Raw genomic sequence first — 21539 nt, 5'->3', positions numbered from 1 at the left:
AACAGCTGACATTAATAGCCTTATCAGGGATGAATCTGTTGCAGACTCTAAGCGCCCAACTGGGGGTACCATGTCAGCCTCAAGATTTCTCAGTATTTAAAAGACTTTCCTCTCCTTCCAGGAACCTCAGGATATAATGAGAGAAAGAACCTAGGTCAGGTCAGAGACGATCAATGCTGATCACATATAAAGTTTCAGCACAGTAAGAGAGACTTGCCAACTTCTAGAGATCAAAAATTATAAGTTGGGCCCCCTCACGATATCAAAAATCATGAGTCAGATACCAAAAAAATCATGACATTTTAAAATAATCAAAACATGGTTTTTAATCAGTCTCGACTTTTTAACTCCCCTCTGCTCCTCTGCCAATGTCTGTGTGATAATTTCAGGTTGAAAAGTCAACCTTTAATGCACACAAAATGCATGCCTCTCTATAGCTGCTCAGGTAGAGACTCCATTTACCTCTCCTCACCCCCCAAGACACGGGAACTGCCATTCATTTCCTATTTCTGTTCCCCTTCCCTCCCACCATCTTTTTTCCCTTAAGATTCTCCCCTTGCCTGGACCTATCAGCACCACCTCCCTGATTCCTCCCCCCTTCTGATGCCCCTAAGGGCTTTCCCCCTTCCCAGGACTCAGCAGCAGCACCTCCACAACTCCCACTCTGGCTTCATTTTGTGTTCTGCCTGGATCCCCAGTGGAGAAGATCCAAGGCAGCTGGAGGAGGAAAGCATCGCTGCTAGGTTTGGGTCCCTTGAAACAACAGCAGCTTTACCCCAGATCCTCCCTCCACTGCCTCAGGACCCTCTCTGCTGGACCATATATTGAAGGCAAGGCTCAGAGGCAGAGCAGGTCTATATCCTTAGCCCCAAGGCTCTCACACAGAGCTCCGCCCACTTTGAAAATTGCCGTATCAGAGGAACTTCTCCTGCAGATGCCAAATCCCATGACATGCCATCAATTTGCAAGAGCTAGCAACACTACCTTCTCCTGGCTGCTCGGGAGGGGGCTCACCTTACCCATCACTATTCCCAGGCTGAGGGAGCTGCCATTCTATCCCCTCCATCCCACCCCAAAGAGCCCCATCACTGTCCTCTGCACCTCACTCAGCCTCCCTCCCACACCCGATCCCCCTACAACACCATAATCTGCCTCCTACTTCCCCTCACTTTCCCTATCCACTTTTCACAGGGTCCCTGCTGCTCCTCACTGTCCCATCTAGCCCTCTGAATCATAGAATGGCAGCCACTTTGCCTGTGGGCCTGGCTTCAATCTCACTGAAAACAGTGGGAGGTGGCAGCAAACTTTATTAAGGGCAGCTTCACTTCCACATGCAACTAGACCAGTGGTTCTGAAACTGTGGGTCAGGACCCCAGGTGGGTCACAACTTCTTTTTAATAGGGTTGTCAGGGCTGGCATTAGACTTGCTGAGGCCCAGGGCCAAACCGAAGCCCGTGCCCCACCGCCTGGAGCCTGATTTTGGAATTAAATATATAGAGCCAAATCCTGCACTCCTCACTTAAGCAATATTCCCAGTGACATCAACAGGAGATTTGTCTGAGTAAAGGCTGCATAAGGGCTGCAGGATTTGGTGCATTTATTTTATCAAAAAAAGTAATACTTGGACTTACTAATATTGTACTAAATAATATAACAATTTTTTACTGCTTGAAAAAAACTGGTGAGCAACTGTATTAAAAGTATCATTCAAATCTACAGATAATTTACCAGAATTTGCTCTTATTAGAGAGCCCTCTTAGTACCATGACTTGTCCTAAAACTCAGCAGATCATTTAATAAGAATAACATCAAGGGCATAGAAAGTGCATAGTTTCTTGAACAGTGTGACTGTGCAGTATCAAATTTCTCCAATGATTATGTGTCCTTCAGCAGAGCAGCACATCCATACAGGACACAAATTCATTACTTTGTTATACGTGAAAAAGTTGCACAATGGTGTTACATTTCTAAATTACATAATGTTGTTGGGCCAAAACTGAGGTGCTGAAAACCTTGAATGGGAGTTGAGGGAGGCTCAGAACCTCACAGGACTAGGCACATACAATTGGAAAAGTATATTTTTAAACTCCTATAAGATATTTTGTAGCTAATGTCTTCTATACTTTTATTGGCTCAGATTCTGCTTTCATGTCCTTGCAGGCAGAACTCTGCACTGACCCAAGCCCCACTCAATTCAGTGTCCATCTGCAAGGATCCAGTTGCAGGATCAAGGCCATAAAATAGAAGACAGTATTAGCTACAAAATATGTTTTATATTTGTACAATTCTGAGCATAACGGGCTTTGATCTTGATTGAGACCTCATGGAACTACAGGAATGCAAGTAAGATAAATAAATAAATAATAGCATTTAAAGGAAGACCATCAAGTGATTTAAGACCAACATTTAGGTTTAGACATCTAGGCTAATAAATGCTAGTAAGAATCTAAAACAGTAGAACACATCAACGTAACTGCTTTTAATATAGTTCTTTTAAAATGTTAATAAGGCCATTTTAAATGTAAACATTCTCCTGTAGTGCATGCAACCTAAGCACTGCAGCATTGTACTACTACATTAGAACCAATAGTGAAAACAACATGATACAAAACAGGTTAATTTCATTGTCCAAACTAAGAGAAGCATGGAATCTAATCCAACAGTACACATAGAACATAGTAAAATGTAAGATTTGTTTTGATAATCTAAAAGCACACTAGTTATACACATGAGGGGGTTTGGGTACAATATATTATTTTAATTTTGACATGTTTCCTTTAAAGAACATTGGATGAAATTACTGCTTTAAAATACATTTATTCTAACAGATCATACTTTTGAAATGGAATGACTGCCCCCTGGTGGAGAGTCAAGAAATCAAAGTATATAAGCAAACCACCCGCCTTAGGACAAATGGCTGGTAATGCCAGTGTTTTGGGGTATTTTTAGAAGCTGTAGAAATAAGAGAGGTGAAAACATTATCTTTTATTTGCATATATAACACCACATAACTATAAATAGGGTAGATTTATATTTGCCATTAACAAGTAGTAAAATCTAAAGGGGCGACTTTACTTACCATTTTAAATTAAATGCGATTAAGCACTAGAATCAGATCTGTGAAATGCCATAGCAGCACTTTCTCTGACAGTCTCATCAGTTTCTTCAAAACCTAAGCTTTCATTAAAAAAAGTTTCTTGCCCTTACGTGTTTGCACAGATAGATATCTGAATATGAATCAATGCAGGCCTTTTGTTTGCTCATTCAGACATTTCAGTCATCACTTGATTGGCTACCCGTGCAAAATAACTCTAAGCCTCTCTGCTTAAAGATAGCTGCGCAGTATGAACCCACAGGCAGAAGGATCCAATGGACACTATAAGTTGACCCTTGTGATTACACATCACAGAGATAATTTTACACATTTGAATGCTAATGCAACATTTTCTGCATAGGTTGAGACAGCTAGTGCATGTGCCAATCCTCACATAATGAATATTCAACAGCCCACTTCTCAAGGAGAACCTCTCTTCTGGCCTTCAAACAACCCACCAACCTCATCATCAAAAGCAAGCTCCCCACAGATGAGGAATCACTAACACAAGTGGCACCAGACCCTGCCAGAACAATAGATGCAAAACCTGCAGACATATCTCCACTGATGAACACCCCCCATAATGCATCTTTCAAGATCCATTGGTCCTACACATGCCTATCACAATTCGTGGTGTACCTCATCCAGTGCATTAAATGCTCCAACAACTGCTACATGGGTGAAACCAATCACTCCACTCTTGAATGAACTCACACAGGAAAATGATAAAAAACAAAAACACCACATCACTTGTGGGTGAACACTTCTCACAAAACAATCACTCTATATCTGATCTATCAGTCCTCATCCTCAAAGGAAACCTACACAACACTTTCAAAAGACTAGCCTGGGAGCTTAAATTCATAACTTTGCTAGATACTAAAAACGATAGACTTAATAAAGACAGTGGATTGATGGCTTATTACAAAAATCTGTAACCTATTAATACCCCCTTTTTGTCCTATGACTACAGGGGTGTTAATGGGCCACTTCATCTTGCATGGTCCCACAGAACATATGCTAACTACCTATGCTAAACTAACTGTTCAATCTTGTATTTAGCTGCAACACTCTCAGTACCTTTCCCAGACCTGAAGAAGAGCTCTGTGTAGCTCAAAAGCTCTCTCTCACAACAGAAGTTGGTTCAATAAAAGATATTACCACCTTGTCTCTCTGCCTCTCAAGGAGAAATCTTTGGGCAGTAGAGTTACGGAAAATAAGAAAAAGGTTTTTTTAAGTATATTCAGAACACAAAGAATCCTAAAAATTGCATTGGTCTATTACTAGGTGGAGATGGTAGAATTGTCAGTAATAATCCAGAAAAGAAAGAAATGTTCAATAAATATTTCTGTTCTTATTTGTAAGAAGGTTAGATGATGTAGTTGTTTGATCATCACTACATGATATACTTTCTACTCCAATAGTAATTCAAGGAGGATGTTAAACTGCAGATACTACAGACATACATTTTTAAATCAGCATGTCCAAATAACTTGCATTCAAGAGTTTTGAAAGAGTTGGCAGAGGAACTCTCTAGTCTGTTGTTTTTGATAAGTCCTGAAACACTGGGGAAGTTCCAAAAGACTGGAAGAAAGCAAATGTTGTACCGATATTTAAAAAGGGTAAATGGGGCAACGGGTCCATCAGCCTGCCATGGATCACAGGCAAAATAATGGAATGGCTGATATGGGACTTGATTAATTAAAGGAAGGTGATGTAATTAATGCCAATAAACATGGGTTTATGGAAAATAGATCCTGTCAAACTACCCTGATATCTTTTTCTGATGGGATTACAAATTTGGTTGATAAAGGTACAAAAGTAGATGTAATATTATCACAGGCTCCTCTGAGTCAAAGGAGCATCTTATTAAGTAAATTCACCTTAATTTTTCAGCAATAAATTAACATTTAACTCAAGAGGGCCACCTGGGCTTTAAATTCCCAAACATTCCTTTGCTAGTTTATCCAAAAAGTGTATCAGAGTTAGGCCCCTGACCAGGCCAGAATGCTTGGATTAAGATGGGGAAATCATACCTCCCCTGTCCCGGCTTTGCCCAAACATGATCCTGGAAAAAGCAGCCAGCCCTTGTTATCTTGCCTGCTTCAGCCTGATTGGCTTCTGCTTGCTTCCAGCCCTTCTAGCTGCTGGAAGATCAATTCTTCTTGGCTCTACCAGTAGCTGATCCTGGGTGACCTTTCTAGGTAGCTCTTGGAAGACTAAACTCACTGGCTTTTTTCCCAAAAGGATACCTTCTTCAGGTAGGGTGTGCCAAGACAGCAGGGAGCAGCAAATGCCTAGTACACCTCATCACAAATATATTTTGATTTCTGTAAGACATTTGACATGGTATCACATGACATTTTGATTAAGAAACTGAAATGATATAAAATCAACATGGCACACATTGAATGGATTAAAAACTTGTTAACTGGTAAGTCTCAAAATGTAACTTTTAAGAGGGAATCATCACTGAGCAGTGGTGTTTCTAGTGGGGGCCTCAAGGGAGTCAGTACTTGGTCCTACATAATTTAATGCCTTTATCAATGACCTGGAAGAAAACATAAAATCATTGTTGATAAAGTTTGCAGATGACCCAAAGACCGGGAGAGTGGCAAATAATAAAGAGAGGGCAGGTCACTGATACAGAGCAATCTGGATTGCTTGGTAAACCAGGCACAAGCAAATAAAATGTGTTTTAATACTTCCAAATGTAAAGTCATACATCTAGGAACAATGAATGTAGGCCACGCTTACAGGATAGGAGACTCTATCCTGGTGATTCTGAAAAAGACTTGGAGGTTCCTGGTGGATAAACATGAGCTCTCAGTGTGATGCTGTGGCCCAAAGGGCTAATGCTATGCTTGGATGTATAAACTGGGGAATCTTAAATAGGAGTAGGTTATATTACCTCTGTATTTGGTTCTTCAGCTTGGAACATTCAGCTTCTTTGGTTCTTGGACTCTTCAGCTTGGAAAAGAGGAGACTAAGGGGGAATATGATAGAGATATATAAAATCATGAGTGATGTGGAGAAAGTGGATAAGGAAAAGTTATTTACTTATTCCCATAATACAAGAACTAGGGGTCACCAAATGAAATTAATAGGCAGCAGGTTTAAAACAAATACAAGGAAGTTGTTCTTCATGCAGCGCACAGTCAACTTGTGGAACTCCTTACCTGAGGAGGTTGTGAAGGCTAGGACTATAACAGCGTTTAAAAGAGAACTGGATACATTCATGGTGGTGAAGTCCATTAATGGCTATTAGCCAGGATGGGTAAGGAATGGTGTCCCTAACCTCTGTTTGTCAGAGGATGGAGATGGATGGAAGGAGAGACATCACTTGATCATTGCCTGTTAGATCCACTCCCTCTGGGGCACCTGGCATTGGCCACTGTCGGTAGACAGGACACTGGGCTAGATGGACCTTTGGTCTGACCCAGTACGGCCGTTCTTATGTTCTTGTGCAACCGCTACTAGTGCAATCTTCTGTCCAATTCTGGTGTCCACAAATCAAGAAGGATGTTGAAAAATTCCAGCGGTTCAGAGAATAGTCATGAGCATGATTAAAGAATTGGAAAACATGCCTTATAACGGACTCAAGGAGCTCAATCTGTTTAGCTTAACAAAGAGAAGGTTAAGGGGTGACATGTAAGTATCTACATGGGGAACCGAAATTTGATAAGACAGCTCATCAGTCTAGGAGACAAAGATATAACAGGATCCAATGGCTGGTAATTGAAGCTAGACAAATTCAGAGTAGAAATAAGGCATACATTGTAAACAGTGAGGGTAATTAACCACAATTAACCATTGGAACAACTTTCAAAGGGTTGTTGTCGGTTCTCCATCATTGGAAATTTAAAAAAAAAAGATTGGATATTTTTCTAAAAGACATGCTCTAGTTTGGACAACAACCTAGTTCAAACAACAAAGTTGTTCTCTTTTGCCACGAAGGGCAGGAAAAGAGGCAATGGGTTCAAATTACAGCATAGCAGATTTAGATTAAACCTCAGGAAAAACTTCCTAACTGTAAGAAGAGTAGGACAATGGAACAGATGCCTTAGGAGGTTGTGGAGGTTTTCAAAAGGAATCTGGATAGCCATCTGTCTTGGATGGTTTAGACACAACAAATCCTGAATCTTGGCAGGGGGTTAGACTAGATGACCCCTGCAGTCCCTTCTAACCCTACAAGTCTATGATTAACTCAGGGTGGTCCTATGGCCTGTGTCATGCAGGAGGTTAGACTAGATGATCACAATGTTCCCTTCTGACTTAATAACCTAGGAAATTACGAATGTCTGCTTGCCAGTCAATCTAATGGTGTCCCCTCAGTATCTCAGCTCTATAAAAAAACATGCAAAGCCCTTCTATTGGGCATTCAGTTATAATGCCCAATATTTAGTGTGCCCCCAGCCATCTACCCCATTTCGAGAGGGTCAGTCCCATTCTGGCAGGAGAGTGCAAGTATGTTTATGAAGGTATTTAAAGGAGGAGAGGATGGAGGTTTTGGTGTTACAGAAAAAAGTATATTTTGGCGTTCCCTAGCTAGGTTGTGGCAGACAGGGAGATAACTGAAGAACACTAGGGAATAAGGGTATCACCACAGAGCTCAATGAGCATGAAGCAGCTCATGCACTGTGTGATGCTGTATAGAAGGAATGATAACCAGCTGTACACTAATGTATCATCACTAATGTATCACTACTGTTACAATTGCTAATGTATCATCATTATGGCACAATTGCACTAAGTCTAATACAAAGTATGTCATGTAAGTATCAATAGAAAAGTTAAAATTAAGGTTAAGATTTTGTCATGGTTATTTTTAGTAAAAGTCACAGATAGGTCCGGTCAATAAACAAAAATTCACGGGAGCCTGTGACCTGCCTTTGACTTCCACTAAAAATAACTGGGGGTTCAGGGCTAGGTAGGGGAAGGAATGACAGCTAGGATCCCATGAGGGGGACTGACAGGTCGATCCCCTACACCCCCCGGGTGAGCACAGCTCCCACTCCGGAACTGGCTGCAGCTGCAGGGCAAGGGGCATGCAGTCCTGGCTCCAACCCCCGGCCACAGCCGGGGGGGTGGGCGGTCAGTCCTTGGAAGCTGAGGAGCAGGGGTGCAGGGTCCCAGCCCCCTCCACAAGCCGTGGGGCAAGGGTGCATGGTCCCAGCTCCAGCACCCACCACAAGTTGCGGGGCAAGGGCGCATGGTCTTGGTTCCAGCCCCAGCTGTGGGACAGGGGAGCATAGCCCTGGCTCCAGCCCCAACTGTAGGGCAGGGGTGCACAGTCCCGCCTCCAGCCTTGGCTTCAGCCACTGACAGCTGAAGCCAAAGAAGTAACGGAGGTCTGGTAAAGCCACAGAATCCATGACTGCCGTGACCTCTGTGACGAACCTGTAGCCTTAGTTAAGATTTGCTAAGTATGATAATCCTGTTTACATGCATTATCATCTTTGTATCTGAAGTTATGAAAATTGACCATGTACTGTATTTGTATCTCAAACACATGTTGTGTTCCGGGGTGATACCCACCAGACAAATTTACATCAGGATTAGACAGCCATGAGTTGATGGGCCATTGAAGACACTAAACACATCCAATGAGCTTTTCCTGGAGATGTTTCACAAAGCACTGAGGCCCGGTGACTCATCATGGCATGTCCGGACACATGAAGAGGATGTATGACCTAAGACTCCATCTTTTGCCAGCAATTTCCCATGCACCTGGGCTGAAGGTATAAGGGGAGACTGTGACATCACTTCTTTGTCTTCATCATCTGCTTCACATCTGCAGACTGCATTTCTAACAAGGAAGCTTTGAACAAAGGGACTGAACAACCCGCCCCCACAAACCAGTCTGGGCAATCCACAGAGAGACTTTTTACAAGCTAGCAGGTTTACATCACTGCTGTGATCCTGACCTGCAATCACTGAAAATCAACTGTAATGTATATGATATTTTAACCATTCAAGAACATTTTTCTTTTTATATTATTAAATCTTTAATTTTTAGTTACTAAAGGATTAGTTCCAAGTGTGATTTTTGGGTAAAATCTGAATTATATATTGACCTGGTGAAGTGGCTGGTCCTTTGGGATTGGAAGAACTTTATATATGATGAATCTATTTTTCAGTAACCTCTCATTATAAAGTTCAGTTGTCTGGGTGGTGAGCCCGGGGCTGGAATGCCTAAAGAAACTGCATTTATGACTTCTTGTTAATCTGTAGGGTAATACAGATGTTCATTTTTGTTACTAGTTTGGTAAAATCTAATGATGGAATAACCACCAGTCTGGGGTGTGTTTCCCCCGTTTCTTAGCAGTCTGTCCTGAATTTGGTATTCTCAGCTGTGACTCACTTAGACATGTTGACACACTGCACCACACAGTAATGAATATAGGTAGCAAATGTCACACTAATATTTCAAGCTGTCCTTGATGGGCTAGGGCCCCCAGGACTTGCAGCTGCATCATTGTCTGAAGCAGCCCTGTGGAGCACAGGCAAGTATCTACAATATCAGCATCCTCAAATGACCAACTTAAATTTGCACCTCTGCTGTACATGACAATCAGTCCTTGAAAGAGCTGCCACATAGTGAACTTTTGTATGATACTGCTGTAAATTGATTAGGGCATAAAAACAGCCTACCTCAGTTCCAGGTACCTTGAGACGTGAAACCATCTTAATCTAAACTCTGAAGAGTATAACACTAAGCAATAGGTTGCTATGCAGAAAATGCCACCATCTGCCAGGAGATCTGGTATAGCAAGTAGTGGTGCCAAAGATTCCTGTGAGGGAATGTCTAACTTTCCTACAGAGATACAGAACACAACTAAGAATGAATAAAACATATCAATCTAACGTTATTCGACCTGAATGGCAAGGCACATCAAATATGAGGAATGGCCTTCATGACCAACAACAGAACTTGATCCTTCATGCTATACTCTGTTATAGTTTGGAAAAGAGAAGACTGAGAGGGGACATGATACCAGTTTTCAAGTGGGAGAAAACTTGTTCATCTTAGCCTCTAAGGATAGAACAAGAAGCAATGGGCTTAAACTGCAGCAAGGGAGGTTTAGATTGGACATTAGGAAAATGTTCCTGTCAGGGTGGTTAATCACTGGAATAAATTCCCTAGGGAGGTTGTGGAATCTCCATCTCTGGAGATATTTAAGAGTAGGTTAGATAAATGTCTATCAGGGATGGTCTAGACAGTATTTGGTCCTGTTATGAGGGCAGGAGACTGGACTCGATGACCTCTCAAGGTCCCTTCCAGTCCTAGAATCTATGAGCCGGTATGGGCCAGTATGGTGTACCAGTAAGAAGCCATACTGGCCTTTACGCAGCCCACATTAAAGCGCTGCTGCAGCAGCGCTTTAACATCTCTGCCCCTTTTGCCTCCCCTGTCGGCGGCCCTACTGGTAGGGTCCGTACTGGCAGGGCCACCGACGGGGAAGGGGCAGCAACGTTAAAGCTCTGCCGTGGCAGCGCTTTAATGTTGCTGCCCCTTTCCCATCGGCAGCCCTGCCAGTACAGACCTACCGGCAGGGCCGTCGACAGGGGAGGCAAAAGGTTCAGGGACGTTAAAGCGCTGCCGCAGCAAAGGACCCTGCTTAAAGCGCTGCTGCGGCAGCACTTTTACATCATTGCCCCCCCCGCCCGCCCGCCGGCCGATGGGGGCAGGCAAAAGGAACAGCTGCCCCGGGCCAGCTATTTAAAAGGGCCCAGGGCTCCACTGTGGCAGCAGTAGCCGGAGCTCCAGGACCTTTAAACCGCCGCTGAAGCCCCAGGCAGCGCGGGCCAGAGAGCGTGGATGGGCTTGCTGGGTGATGCTGACTCCCCAGCCCCGCCCCTTCCGCCCAAGGCCCTGCCCTTCCAGGGAGGCCGGAGCCGGCCCCCGTACTGGTAAGTCTAAAGAGTTACTTTCACCCCAGGTTATAGCCCATTGCAGTGCAAAAAACCAACCACAACATAGGATTAAATTGACTTGTGTACAGTAGCAGCACAAAGAAAGAAACATGAATTTTATCCACAACGCATACAGGACCCCATACAGGGAAGAAACTTCAGAGGTGTTTTATGCAGAGAAAGCCAACCACAAATTACCTATTAGTGGCCTTATTTTAGAGCTTGCAGAGACAATCAATGGAAATAGTCAGTATGAACAGAATGATTTTAACTGATGAATGAGCATTTTAGTTGTAGATCATTTAAAAGGTAGTGAGCATATTTTGACTTTACATATAGAATGCAGGAAGTGACTCGGAGCTTTTCCTTTTGAGAGCCCTGCTAAGGCAAAGAGATGTACAAACAGGCTAGTGCCCATGGCGGTAGTCAGAGGAATGGGATGGGAGAAAGGAGCTGTGAGAGGGGAAATGATTTGAAGGAGGGGCAGGAGCTATTGGGAGGGCGGGGGGAGAAAGGTACAGGGTTGGTTCAGGCAGGCTGTACAAGCTGCTGTTGTTGGAAGGCCTCCCACTCACACCTCAGGAACAGGGAGAGAGACTCTTCAATAATGACAAATACAAAGTACTCCACTTAGGAAGGAATACTCAACTGCACAAATACAAAATGGGAAATGACTGCCTAGGAAGGAGTATTGCAGAAAAGGATAGTAGATCACAAACTAAATATGGGCCAACAATGTAACACTGTTGCAAAAAAAATGCAAATATCATTCTGGGATGTATTAGCATGAATGTTGTAAGCAAGACATAAGAAGTAATTCTTCCACTCTATTCAGCACTGATAAGGCCCCAACTGAAGTATTCTGTCCAGTTCAGGACACCACACTTCAAGAAAAATGTGGGCAACTGGAGAAAGTCCAGAGGAGAGCAACAAAAATTATTTAAGTTCTAGAAAACATGACCTACAAGGTAAGATTGAAGGGGGAAAAAAACGGGTTTGTTTAGTCTGGGGAAGAGAAGACTGAGAGGGACATAATCTTCAAGTGCATAAAAACAGGTTTCGGAGTAGCAGCCGTGTTGGTCTGTATCCGTAAAAAGAACAGGAGTACTTGTGGCACCTTAGAGACAAGCAGGGAGAGGGACGGGTAACGTCCCCCGGCCTGAGGCGAGCGCCGCCCCCGCAGGGCTGGCGAGACGGTTGTGACGCCACAAAAAGCGCCCGCCACTCACGAGCGCCGCACGGAGGGGGCGGGGTTTGTGCAGCCAGGGGGCGGGGCGGCCTGCGTCACCCGTTCGCGGAGGCTGGTGGGTAAGGGAGCCCGGCCGCGGGAGCCAGGCTGAGGGGCGGAGAATGGGGGCTGTGGCGGGCGGCAGCGGCTTGCTGCGAGAGGCGACCGCGCCATGGACTGAGTGACACGGGGAGCCTCACGCCGCCACCACCGGGAGTCGCTTTTCCCGCCCAGCGGCCGCCGGCGGGGGGAGCGGATCGCAACGCAGCCGGGCCCTGCCCGCTCCTCCCAGAGGTGTGACGGGGGGCGGCGCTTGCCCGGACATGGACTCGCAGCTCCAGGTGGGCGGCGGCCTGTAAGCAGCGTCCCAGGCCGCGAGAGGCTTGACGCCGACCGCTGGGCGGGGAGGAGAGGGGCCGAGCTAATATGGCCACCCCCGCCAAGGGGAAGAGCCTGCGGCCGCTGTACCCGGACACGCTACGGGTGAGTGAGGGCGGGAAGCGGCTGGTGGCTGCGCGGCGCCCTGGCCCCGTCGCTCTCCTGCTCCCCGACCTTCTGCGAGCACAGAGAGCGCGGGGGACACCTGAGATGGGGGCGATGTCCGGCTTTCTCCACGCGCCGTAAACGACCCCCCCCATACACACACACCCGGGCCCCTGGAAAAGGAAGGATGCGGCGGCGTTAAAAACCAGAGTCGCCAAAAAAAGCTGCTTTTCTTAGGTGTGCGGCTTAGATGATGTTAAGGGGTCTGGCGGCTGGTTGCTCTGCGCGGCGCTGGCTCTCCGGGCGCTGCTGCAGATAAACCGCTTCTTTCTCCCCGGGGTTGTTCGCAGGTTCTGCTGCGCTGATGATGTAGTGGGTTACCCGGGAGGATGATTGAAAAACACGATCTGTTCATTCGGAAATAACAAAGCTGCATCTGTTTCAACTGCCGTGGATTTTTTTTTAAACTTATTTTTATAAATCCTAAAACTTGGGCTAAATTTGACTTGATAGCTTTTTTTCTGCATTTTTCATGGGTTGGTAGCTGGAAATTTTAGGTGTTTCACTGGGGAAACTTTGATAAACGCTCTTGTTTTGTGGCATTACTTCAAGAGAACTTGCAGGAAAAAGAGGGAGGCCTTGCAGGATCATTGCTAAAATTCCATTGCTCAGAAAACATCCAGGGTTAATACAAATTCGGCGACTAACATAGTCTGCCAGCCTAAGGGCTGGTCCGCACTGGGGTGGGGGATCGATCTAGGAAACGCAACTTCAGCTATGAGAATAGCATAGCTGAAGTTGACGTTTCCTAGCTCAAACTAAGTTTACTTACTGCGGGTCCACGCGGCGCAGGCAAGCTCCCCCGTCGACAGCGCTTCCTCCTCTCTGCGAGCAGGAGTTCCGCAGTCGACGGGGGAGCGCTTCTGGCTTCGATTTATCGTGTCCAGATGAGACGCGATAAATGGATCCCAGAAGATCGATCTCTACCCGCCAAATTGGGCGGGTAGTGTGGACCTAGCCTAAGAGTTGAAGTCAAACTATTTGCATTGTAATTATATCGACCTGTGTTCTAAATTATATAATCTATGTAATGGGCCATCAAGAAGTGAAGGGAAAGATGATCAAGGCATCCATTAATGCTTTCTATGCAATGCCTATGTGAGGAGCAAACCCCTGGCCCAGCTAAGCAGGAACATTCTCTCCCCCACCTGAGTGCCTCATAGCAACTACCTGGGTGGATCACCAGTCCTTTATCACTCCTGAAATCTGCAGTTGTCATAGGAGTTGAGTTTTGGGGGGTGTCTACACTACTGACCCCTTCCACAAGCCTTTATGTTAATCCTATGTGGCTCAAGTGCCTGTGTCTGCTATTGGTTGGGAAAGGTTTGAGCCAGAGCACAGTGAAAACCAACCCAGTTGTCAGTTTCACCCTACAGAGTTTTCAATCCCAGGAGTGAAATCTAACCAGATGGTTAAATTTTCCCTTGGTTACACTTCCGCAAAGCTAGGAACAGTAGAAAAAACACAGAAGCTCTCTGAAGACTTAAGACAACTTATTTAACAAAAACTTCCATTCTACAGAAGGGAAGCTAACCTTCACTCAGGAAAGCTTCCTGTTTGCCATATGTATATTTCATGGCTTATACTAACCTTTTTTGTGCTTTTTGTTTTTTTTAGCCACCAACAATCAACCTTAATATGGAAGATGAGGTACCGTTTGTGACAATGAGAAGTAAGTTCCTGAACTTCAAATTTAGAGATGTTTCTTTTTCTCAAGGTTTATGCGGTTAGAGGAGGAGTTTGAATAAACTGCTGCTCTCTTCACAAACTTACTTCATGTATTTACCCAAAGAATGCCAGGCACTGTACACATACTTGCCTCCTTTTTTTGTTTATAATCTGTATAAAACAGAGGGAGGGATGGCATGGAGCAAAATCAGCAGTTGAGCAAGCAGTAATAATCAGCCCATCACTGACCATTTTGTTTTTCACTTTCCATCTCCTTATAGTGATGGGGTATAAATAGGGCCCTACCAAATTCCTGGTCCATTTTGGTCAATTTCATGATCATAGGATTTTTAAAATTGTAAATTTCATTTAAATCTGACATTACATGGTGTTGTAATTGTAGGGGTCCTGACCCAAAAAGGAGTTATGGGGGGATCACAAGGTTATTGTGTGTGTGGGGGGGGTTTTGCAGTACTGCTACCCTTCTGTGCAGCTGCTGGTGGTGCCGGCACTGCCTTCAGAGCTGGGCAGCTGGAGAGTGGTGGTTGCTGGCTGGGAGCCCAGCTCTGAGGGTAGAGCTGCTACCAGCAGCAGTGCAGAAGTAAGGATGGCATGGTATGGTATTGCCACCTTTACTTTTGCGCTGCAGCCTGCAGAGCTGGACCCTCTGTCAGCAGCCGCCACTCTCCGGCTGCCCAGCTCTGAAGGCGGCAGCAGCACATAAGTAAGGGTGGCATGGTATGGTATTGCCAGTCTTACTTCTGTGATGCTGCTGGCAGGGCGCTGCCTTCACAGCTGGGTGCCAACAGCCACCACTTTCCGGTTACCCAGCTCTGAAGGCAGTGCAAAAATAAGGGTGGCAATACTGTGACCCCCCCCCCCTCCCCCCGCAACTCCCTTTTGGGTCAGGACTCCCAATTTGAGAAACGCTGGCCTCCCCCGTGAAATCTATATAGTATAGGGTAAAAGCACACAAAAGATCAGTTCAGATTTCACAGTCCATGATGCGTTTTTCATGGCTGTGAATTTCGTAGGGCCATAGGTATAGAAAGGTATGGTTAATTGGCCTTACGGAAGACATGCTGGAATGGAGCAGGGAAATTGGGCTACAGGCATATAAGGCCTGATAGAAAAGGGATGATCAAATATGAAATGCAGTAGAACCCCGTTTATACAGTCTAATTTGGACTGAGCTGCCAGATCAGATAATCAAAATTCCAGGTAAACCAAAGAATGGGAAAATGCAATGCTGCAGCGCCATCTAGCCAGCCACAGTGGAGATCTCCTGTTTCTGGCCCTGGAGTTCTGGTTCAGTAAATGGGGAGAGCCAGTTAAAGGAGGGTGGGATAAACGGGTTCTAATGTAGTTACAATATGAAACTATGATGAATGCTTTATTTTGAAAACTTTGTTACATGTACTGCTTACTCTTTGTAGCAGATATTCCATTAACATATACATGGCTTTAAATCTTGCATGTTTCAAAACAGTATTCAGAATTTATCCAGATAAACATAAGATTGAGTGAATTTTGAGCCTGTTTAGAGCAGGGGTTCTCAAACTGGGGGTTGGGACCCCTCAGGGGGTCGTGAGGTTATTACATGGGGAGTCGCGGGCTGTCACCCTCCACCCCAAACCCCGCTTTGCCTCCAGCGTTTATAATGGTGTTAAATATATTAAAAAGTGTTTTTAGTGTATAAGGGGGGGTCGCACTCAGAGGCTTGCTGTGTGAAAGGGGTCACCAGTACAAAAGTCTGAGAACCCCTGGTTTAGAGGCAGCTTTCCACTAGTTATTAATATGAAATGATGCAAACTCCCAATTAATAAATCATCTAGCAAATTTAAGAACACGAGAACGGCCATGCTGGCCCAGTATCGTGTATTCTGACAGTGGCAAATGCCAAGTGCTTCAAAGGGAATGAACAGAACAGGCAAGCTTGGAGTGACCCACTCTCTGCCATCCACTCCCCGCTTTTGGCAGTCGGAGGCTAGGGACACCCACAACTAATAGCAGGGGTGGGCAAACTACGGCCCAGGGGCCGCATCCAGCCCTTCAGGCGTTTTAATCCGGCTCTCAAGATCCTGCCGGGAAGCGGGGTCTGGAGCTTGCTCTGTTCTGGCGCTCCAGCTGGGGAGCGGGGTCTGGGGCTTGCCCTACTCGGCGTGTGCCGTGGCTCCACGCAGCTCCCGAAAGCAGCGGCATGTCCCCCCTCTGGCTCGTATGCATGGGGCAGATGGGGCTCTGCACGCTGCCCCTGCCCCAAGTGCCGCCCTCACAGCTCCCATTGGCCGGGAACCATGGCCAATGGGAGCTGCAAGGGTGGCTCCTGTGGATGGGGCAGGGCACAGAGCCACCTGGTCATGCCACTGTGTAGGAGCTAGAGGGGGGACATGCTGCTGCTTCCGGGAGCTGCTTGAGGTAAGTGCCACTGGAGCCTGCACTTCTAACCTCTCATCCCCAGCCCTACCAAAGAGCCCACATCCCCAGAAGGAGCCCTCACCCCTACCCCCAATTTCGTGAGCATTCGTGGCCTACCTACAATTTCCATACCCAGATGTGGCCCTCGGGCCAAAAAGTTTGCCAACCCCTGACTAATAGCCATTGGTGGATCTATTCTCTATGAATGCATCTAATTCTTTTTTTAACCCCATTATAGTTTTGTTCTTCACATCATCCCCTGGCAATAAGTTCTACAGTAATATTTCCTTTTGTTTGTTTTAAATCTTGTTATCAGATTTGCCCTTTACTTTGGGATATGCTCATTTATTAGGGTTTACTCTTCTGGGGAGGGGGTTTCTGTAATTCTGTCAATGTACTGCTCAGGTCAAGTGTGTTTTCATATGGAGCTCTACTTCTCCCTTCTGCAATTCCCCTTCCACTGGCGCTATCCTGCAGGACCTGTGTTCCCTAAGCTGGGTTCCTCCAGAGAGAGAGAGAGACACACACACTCTTTCTCTCTCTCTCTCTCCCCTCTCCCCCCCCTTTTATATGCCCCTGGGCTCAATAGGCTGGGCCAAGCAGCACTTTCAGGCTGTCACCCTTATATGCCACAATTACCGCACCGGAGTAGAGTAATGGTATGTCTATATTATGGGATTAATCCGAATTTACAGAATTTGAATTTTCGAAACAGATTGTATAAAGTCAAATGTATGCGGCCACACTAAGCACATTAATTCGGCGGTGTGCATCCATGTACCGGGGCTAGCGTCGATTTCTGGAGTGTTGCACTGTGGGTAGTTATCCCATAGCTATCCCATATTTCTTGCAGTCTCCCCCGCCCATTGGAATTCTGGGTTGAGATCCCAGTGCCTGATGGGGGAAAAAACATTGTCGCAGGTTGTTTGGGGTACAGCCTCACCCCTCCCTCCATGAAAGCAACGGCAGACAACTGTTTCGCGCCTTTTTTCCTGGGTGAACACAGCAGATGCCATACCACGGCAAGCATGGAGCCCGCTCAGCCCAAGACAGCAGTCATGAACATTGTAAACACCTCGCGCATTATCATGCAGTTTACGCTGAACCAGGACCAGAAAAACGAGGCAAGGAGGAGGCGGTGACGGCGGCGCTGTGATGAGGACATAGACACAGAATTCTCTCAAACCGCGGGTCCCGGTGCTTTGGAGATCATGTTGTTAATGGGGCAAGTTCTATCTGTGGAACGCCGATTCTGGGCCCAGGAAACAAGCACAGACTGGTGGGACCGCATAGTGTTGCAGGTGTGGGACGATTCCCAGTGGCTGCAAAACTTTCGCATGCGTAAGGGCACTTTCATGGAACTTTGTGACTTGCTTTCCCCTGCCCTTAAGCACCAGAATACCAGGATGAGAGCAGCCCTCACAGTTGAAAAGCGAGTGACAATAGCCCTGTGGAAGCTTGCAACGCCAGACAGCTACCGGTTAATCAGGAATCAATTTGGAGTAGGCAAATCTATTGTGGGGGCTGCTGTCATGCAAGTAGCCAAAGCAATCATTGAACTGCTGCTACGAAAGGTAGTGACTCTGGGAAATGTGCAGGCCATAGTGGATGGCTTTGCTGCAATGGGATTCCCTAACTGTGGTGGGGCGATAGATGGAACCCATATCCCTATCTTGGCACCGGAACACCAGGGTACCCAGTACATAAACCACAAGGGTTACTTTTCAATGGTGCTGCAAGCACTGGTGGATCACAGGGGACATTTCACCAACATCAACGTGGGCTGGCCGGGAAGGGTTCATGATGCTTGCGTCTTCAGGAACACTACTCTGTTTAAACGGCTGCAGCAAGGGAGTTACTTCCCGGACCAGAAAATAACCGTCGGGGATGTTGAAATGCCTATAGTTATCCTTGGGGACCCAGCCTACCCGTTAATGCCATGACTCATGAAGCCATACACAGGCAGCCTGGACAGGAGTCAGGAGCTGTTCAACTACAGGCTGAGCAAGTGCAGAATGGTGGTGGAATGTGCATTTGGCCATTTAAAAGGTCGCTGGCGCACTTTACTGAATCGCTCAGACCTCAGCCAAACCAATATCCCCATTGTTATTGCTGCTTGCTGTGTGCTCCACAATCTGTGAGAGTAAGGGGGAGACGTTTATGGCGGGGCGGGAGGCTGAGGCAAATCGCCTGGCTGCTGATTACGCACAGCCAGACACCAGGGCGATTAGAAGAGCACATCAGGAAGCGCGGCGCATCAGAGCAGCTTTGAAAAACCAGTTTCATGACTGGCCAGGCTACTGTGTGAAAGTTCTGTTTGTTTCTCGATGAAAACCCGCTCCCTTTATTGACTCATTCTCTGTAGGCAACCCACCCTCTCCCTTCGATCACAGCTTGCTTTCAAAGGAAATAAAGTCACTATTGTTTAAAAATCATGTATTCTTTATTAATTGATTATAAAAAGAGGGAGAGAACTGAGAAGGTAGCCTGGGTGGGGTTTGGGAGGAGGATCAGAGGGAAGGAAAAGGCTACTAAAAAAAGGTTAAAATAATGACAGCCTTTTGCTCGGGCTGTCCACTGGGGTGAAGTGGGAGGGTGCACGGAGCCTCCCCACCCGCGTTCTTACCATCTGGGTGAGGAGGCTATGGAACATGGTGAGGGGGAAGGGGGGTTATACAGGGGCTGTAGCACCAGTCTGTGATCCTGCTGCTGTTCCTGAAGCTCCACCAGATGCCGGATCATGTCTGTTTGCTCACGCAGCACCCCAGTGTTGCATCCTGCCTCCTCTGATCTGCCTGCCGCCACCTCTCATCTCGAGCGTCTCTCCGCTCCTCACGTTGGTCCCTTCTGTACTCACGTTGGTCCCTCATGTCCTCATGTTGGTCCCTCCTGTCCTTATGTTCACTGGCATCTTTCCTACATTTTGAAACCGTGTCCTTCCACTCATTCAGATGAGCTGTTTCATTGCGGGTGGATTCCATGATTTCCACAGACATCTCGTCTCGCGTCCTCTTTTCCGACGCCTTATCTGAGATAGCCTTTGGGACGGAGGAGGGAGGCTTGAAAAATTTGCAGCTGCTGGAGGGAGAGAAAAAAGGAGAGATTTTTTTAAAAAGATACATTTTACAGAACAATGCTTATACTCTTTCACGGTGAACAACACTATTCACATTACATAGCACATGTGATTTCTGTGCAAGGTCGCATTTTGCCTCTTAATATTGAGTGCCTGTGGCTTTGCTGCTAGAGATCACAGACACAGGTCCGGGCAACAGAATTCGGCTTGCATGCAGCCATGGTAAGTCATTGTCTTTCGGCTTCTGTGTCCTACTTTCCCACATACCAAGCAAAGCCCGTTGAGTGCTGCAGTTTTCCTGTTAACCTTCAGCAGCAGAAAACAAACTAACCCCCCCGCATCCAATTCTCTGGGATGATCGCTTTATCCCTCCCCCCACCGCGTGGCTGGTATCAGGGAAGATCCCTGCTAGCCACACGTGAAAAGCTTAGTGCCAAACTCCTCCCCTCCCCCCGCACTTGGCTTACTACAGGGAAGGATTTCTTTTCAGCCACAAGCAAACAGCCCAGTAGGAAGGGCCACCTCTGTCTGTCACCTTAATTAAATTCCCGTATTTCAACCAGGTTACCATGAGCGATATCACTCTCCTGAGGATTACACAGCGAGATAAAGAACGGATGTTGCTTGAATGCCAGCAAACACCAGGACCATACGCTGCCAGACTTTGTCATGCAATGATACCAGATTACTTGCTACTAGCATGGCATGGTCAAGTGTCCTACCATGGAGGACAGAATAAGGCTGCACTGCCCAGAAACCTGCTGCAAAGGCTTTTGGAGTACCTCCAGAAGAGCTTCATGGAGATGTCCCTGGAGGATTTCCGCTCCATCCCCAGACACGTTAACAGACTTTTCCAGTAGCTGTACTGGCCGCGAATGCATCCCAAGTCCTCAGGGCAAATTAATCATTAAAAAATGCTTGCTTTTAAACTATGTTTTATATTTTAAAAGGTAAACTCACCTGAGGTCCCTTCCATGGGGTCATGGTCTTGGGTACTGGCTTGGGAGGCTTGGGAGGGTACTTCAGTCAGGCTGAGAAAAAGATCCTGGCTGTTGGGGAGAATGGAGTGCTGTGTGCTCTCCACAAGCTCGTCCTCCTCCTCCTCTTCCCTGTCTGCAGAATCCTCAGGTGTGGCTGATGAGATTACCGCTGCCTCGGAATCCACGGTCAGAGGTGGGGTAGTGGTGCATGCAGCTAGAATTGCATGCAGCTCAGCGTAGAAGCGGCATGTCTGCGGTTCTGACCCGGAGCGACCTTTTGCCTTCTTTGTTTTCTGATAGGCTTGTCTGAGCTCCTTGACTTTCACACGGCACTGCTCTGAGTCCCTATTGTGGCCTCTCTCCATCATGCCCTTGGAGATTTTTTCAAAAGTTTTGGCATTTCGTCTTTTCGAACGAAGTTCTGCTAGCACTGAATCCTCTCCCCATATAGCGATCAGATCCAGTATCTCCCGTACGGTCCATGCTGGTGCTCTTTTTTGATTATCGGCCTGCATGGTTATCTGTGCTGATGAGCTCTCTGTGGTCACCTGTGCTCTCCTGTGCTGGGCAAACAGGAAATGAAATTCAAATGTTCGCGGGGCTTTTCCTGTCTAC

The 21539-nt window shown here is 46.4% G+C and overlaps 1 protein-coding gene across 3 annotated transcripts in view; it reads left to right on the top strand.

Moving 5' to 3' along the window:
• Positions 1-12319: 12319 nt before the first annotated feature.
• E2F6 (E2F transcription factor 6) overlaps positions 12320-21539 on the top strand; it is a 24364-nt gene continuing 15144 nt past the window's right edge. For 2 of the 3 annotated variants that reach the window (XM_034766516.1, XM_034766515.1), the window contains exons 1-2: positions 12320-12722; positions 14400-14454. In XM_034766516.1, coding sequence (XP_034622407.1) covers positions 12666-12722; positions 14400-14454 — 112 coding nt within the window. In that variant the 5' untranslated portion in view covers positions 12320-12665. The remainder of the gene's footprint in view (positions 12723-14399; positions 14455-21539) is intronic. The other variant, XM_034766517.1, reaches the window with a different exon arrangement.

The sequence above is a fragment of the Trachemys scripta genome, chromosome 3 (assembly GCF_013100865.1).
Source record: "Trachemys scripta elegans isolate TJP31775 chromosome 3, CAS_Tse_1.0, whole genome shotgun sequence".
Taxonomy (NCBI): domain Eukaryota; kingdom Metazoa; phylum Chordata; order Testudines; family Emydidae; genus Trachemys; species Trachemys scripta.
Note: the sequence above shows the minus strand (reverse complement) of the source record. Positions and strands in the feature narration are given on the sequence as shown.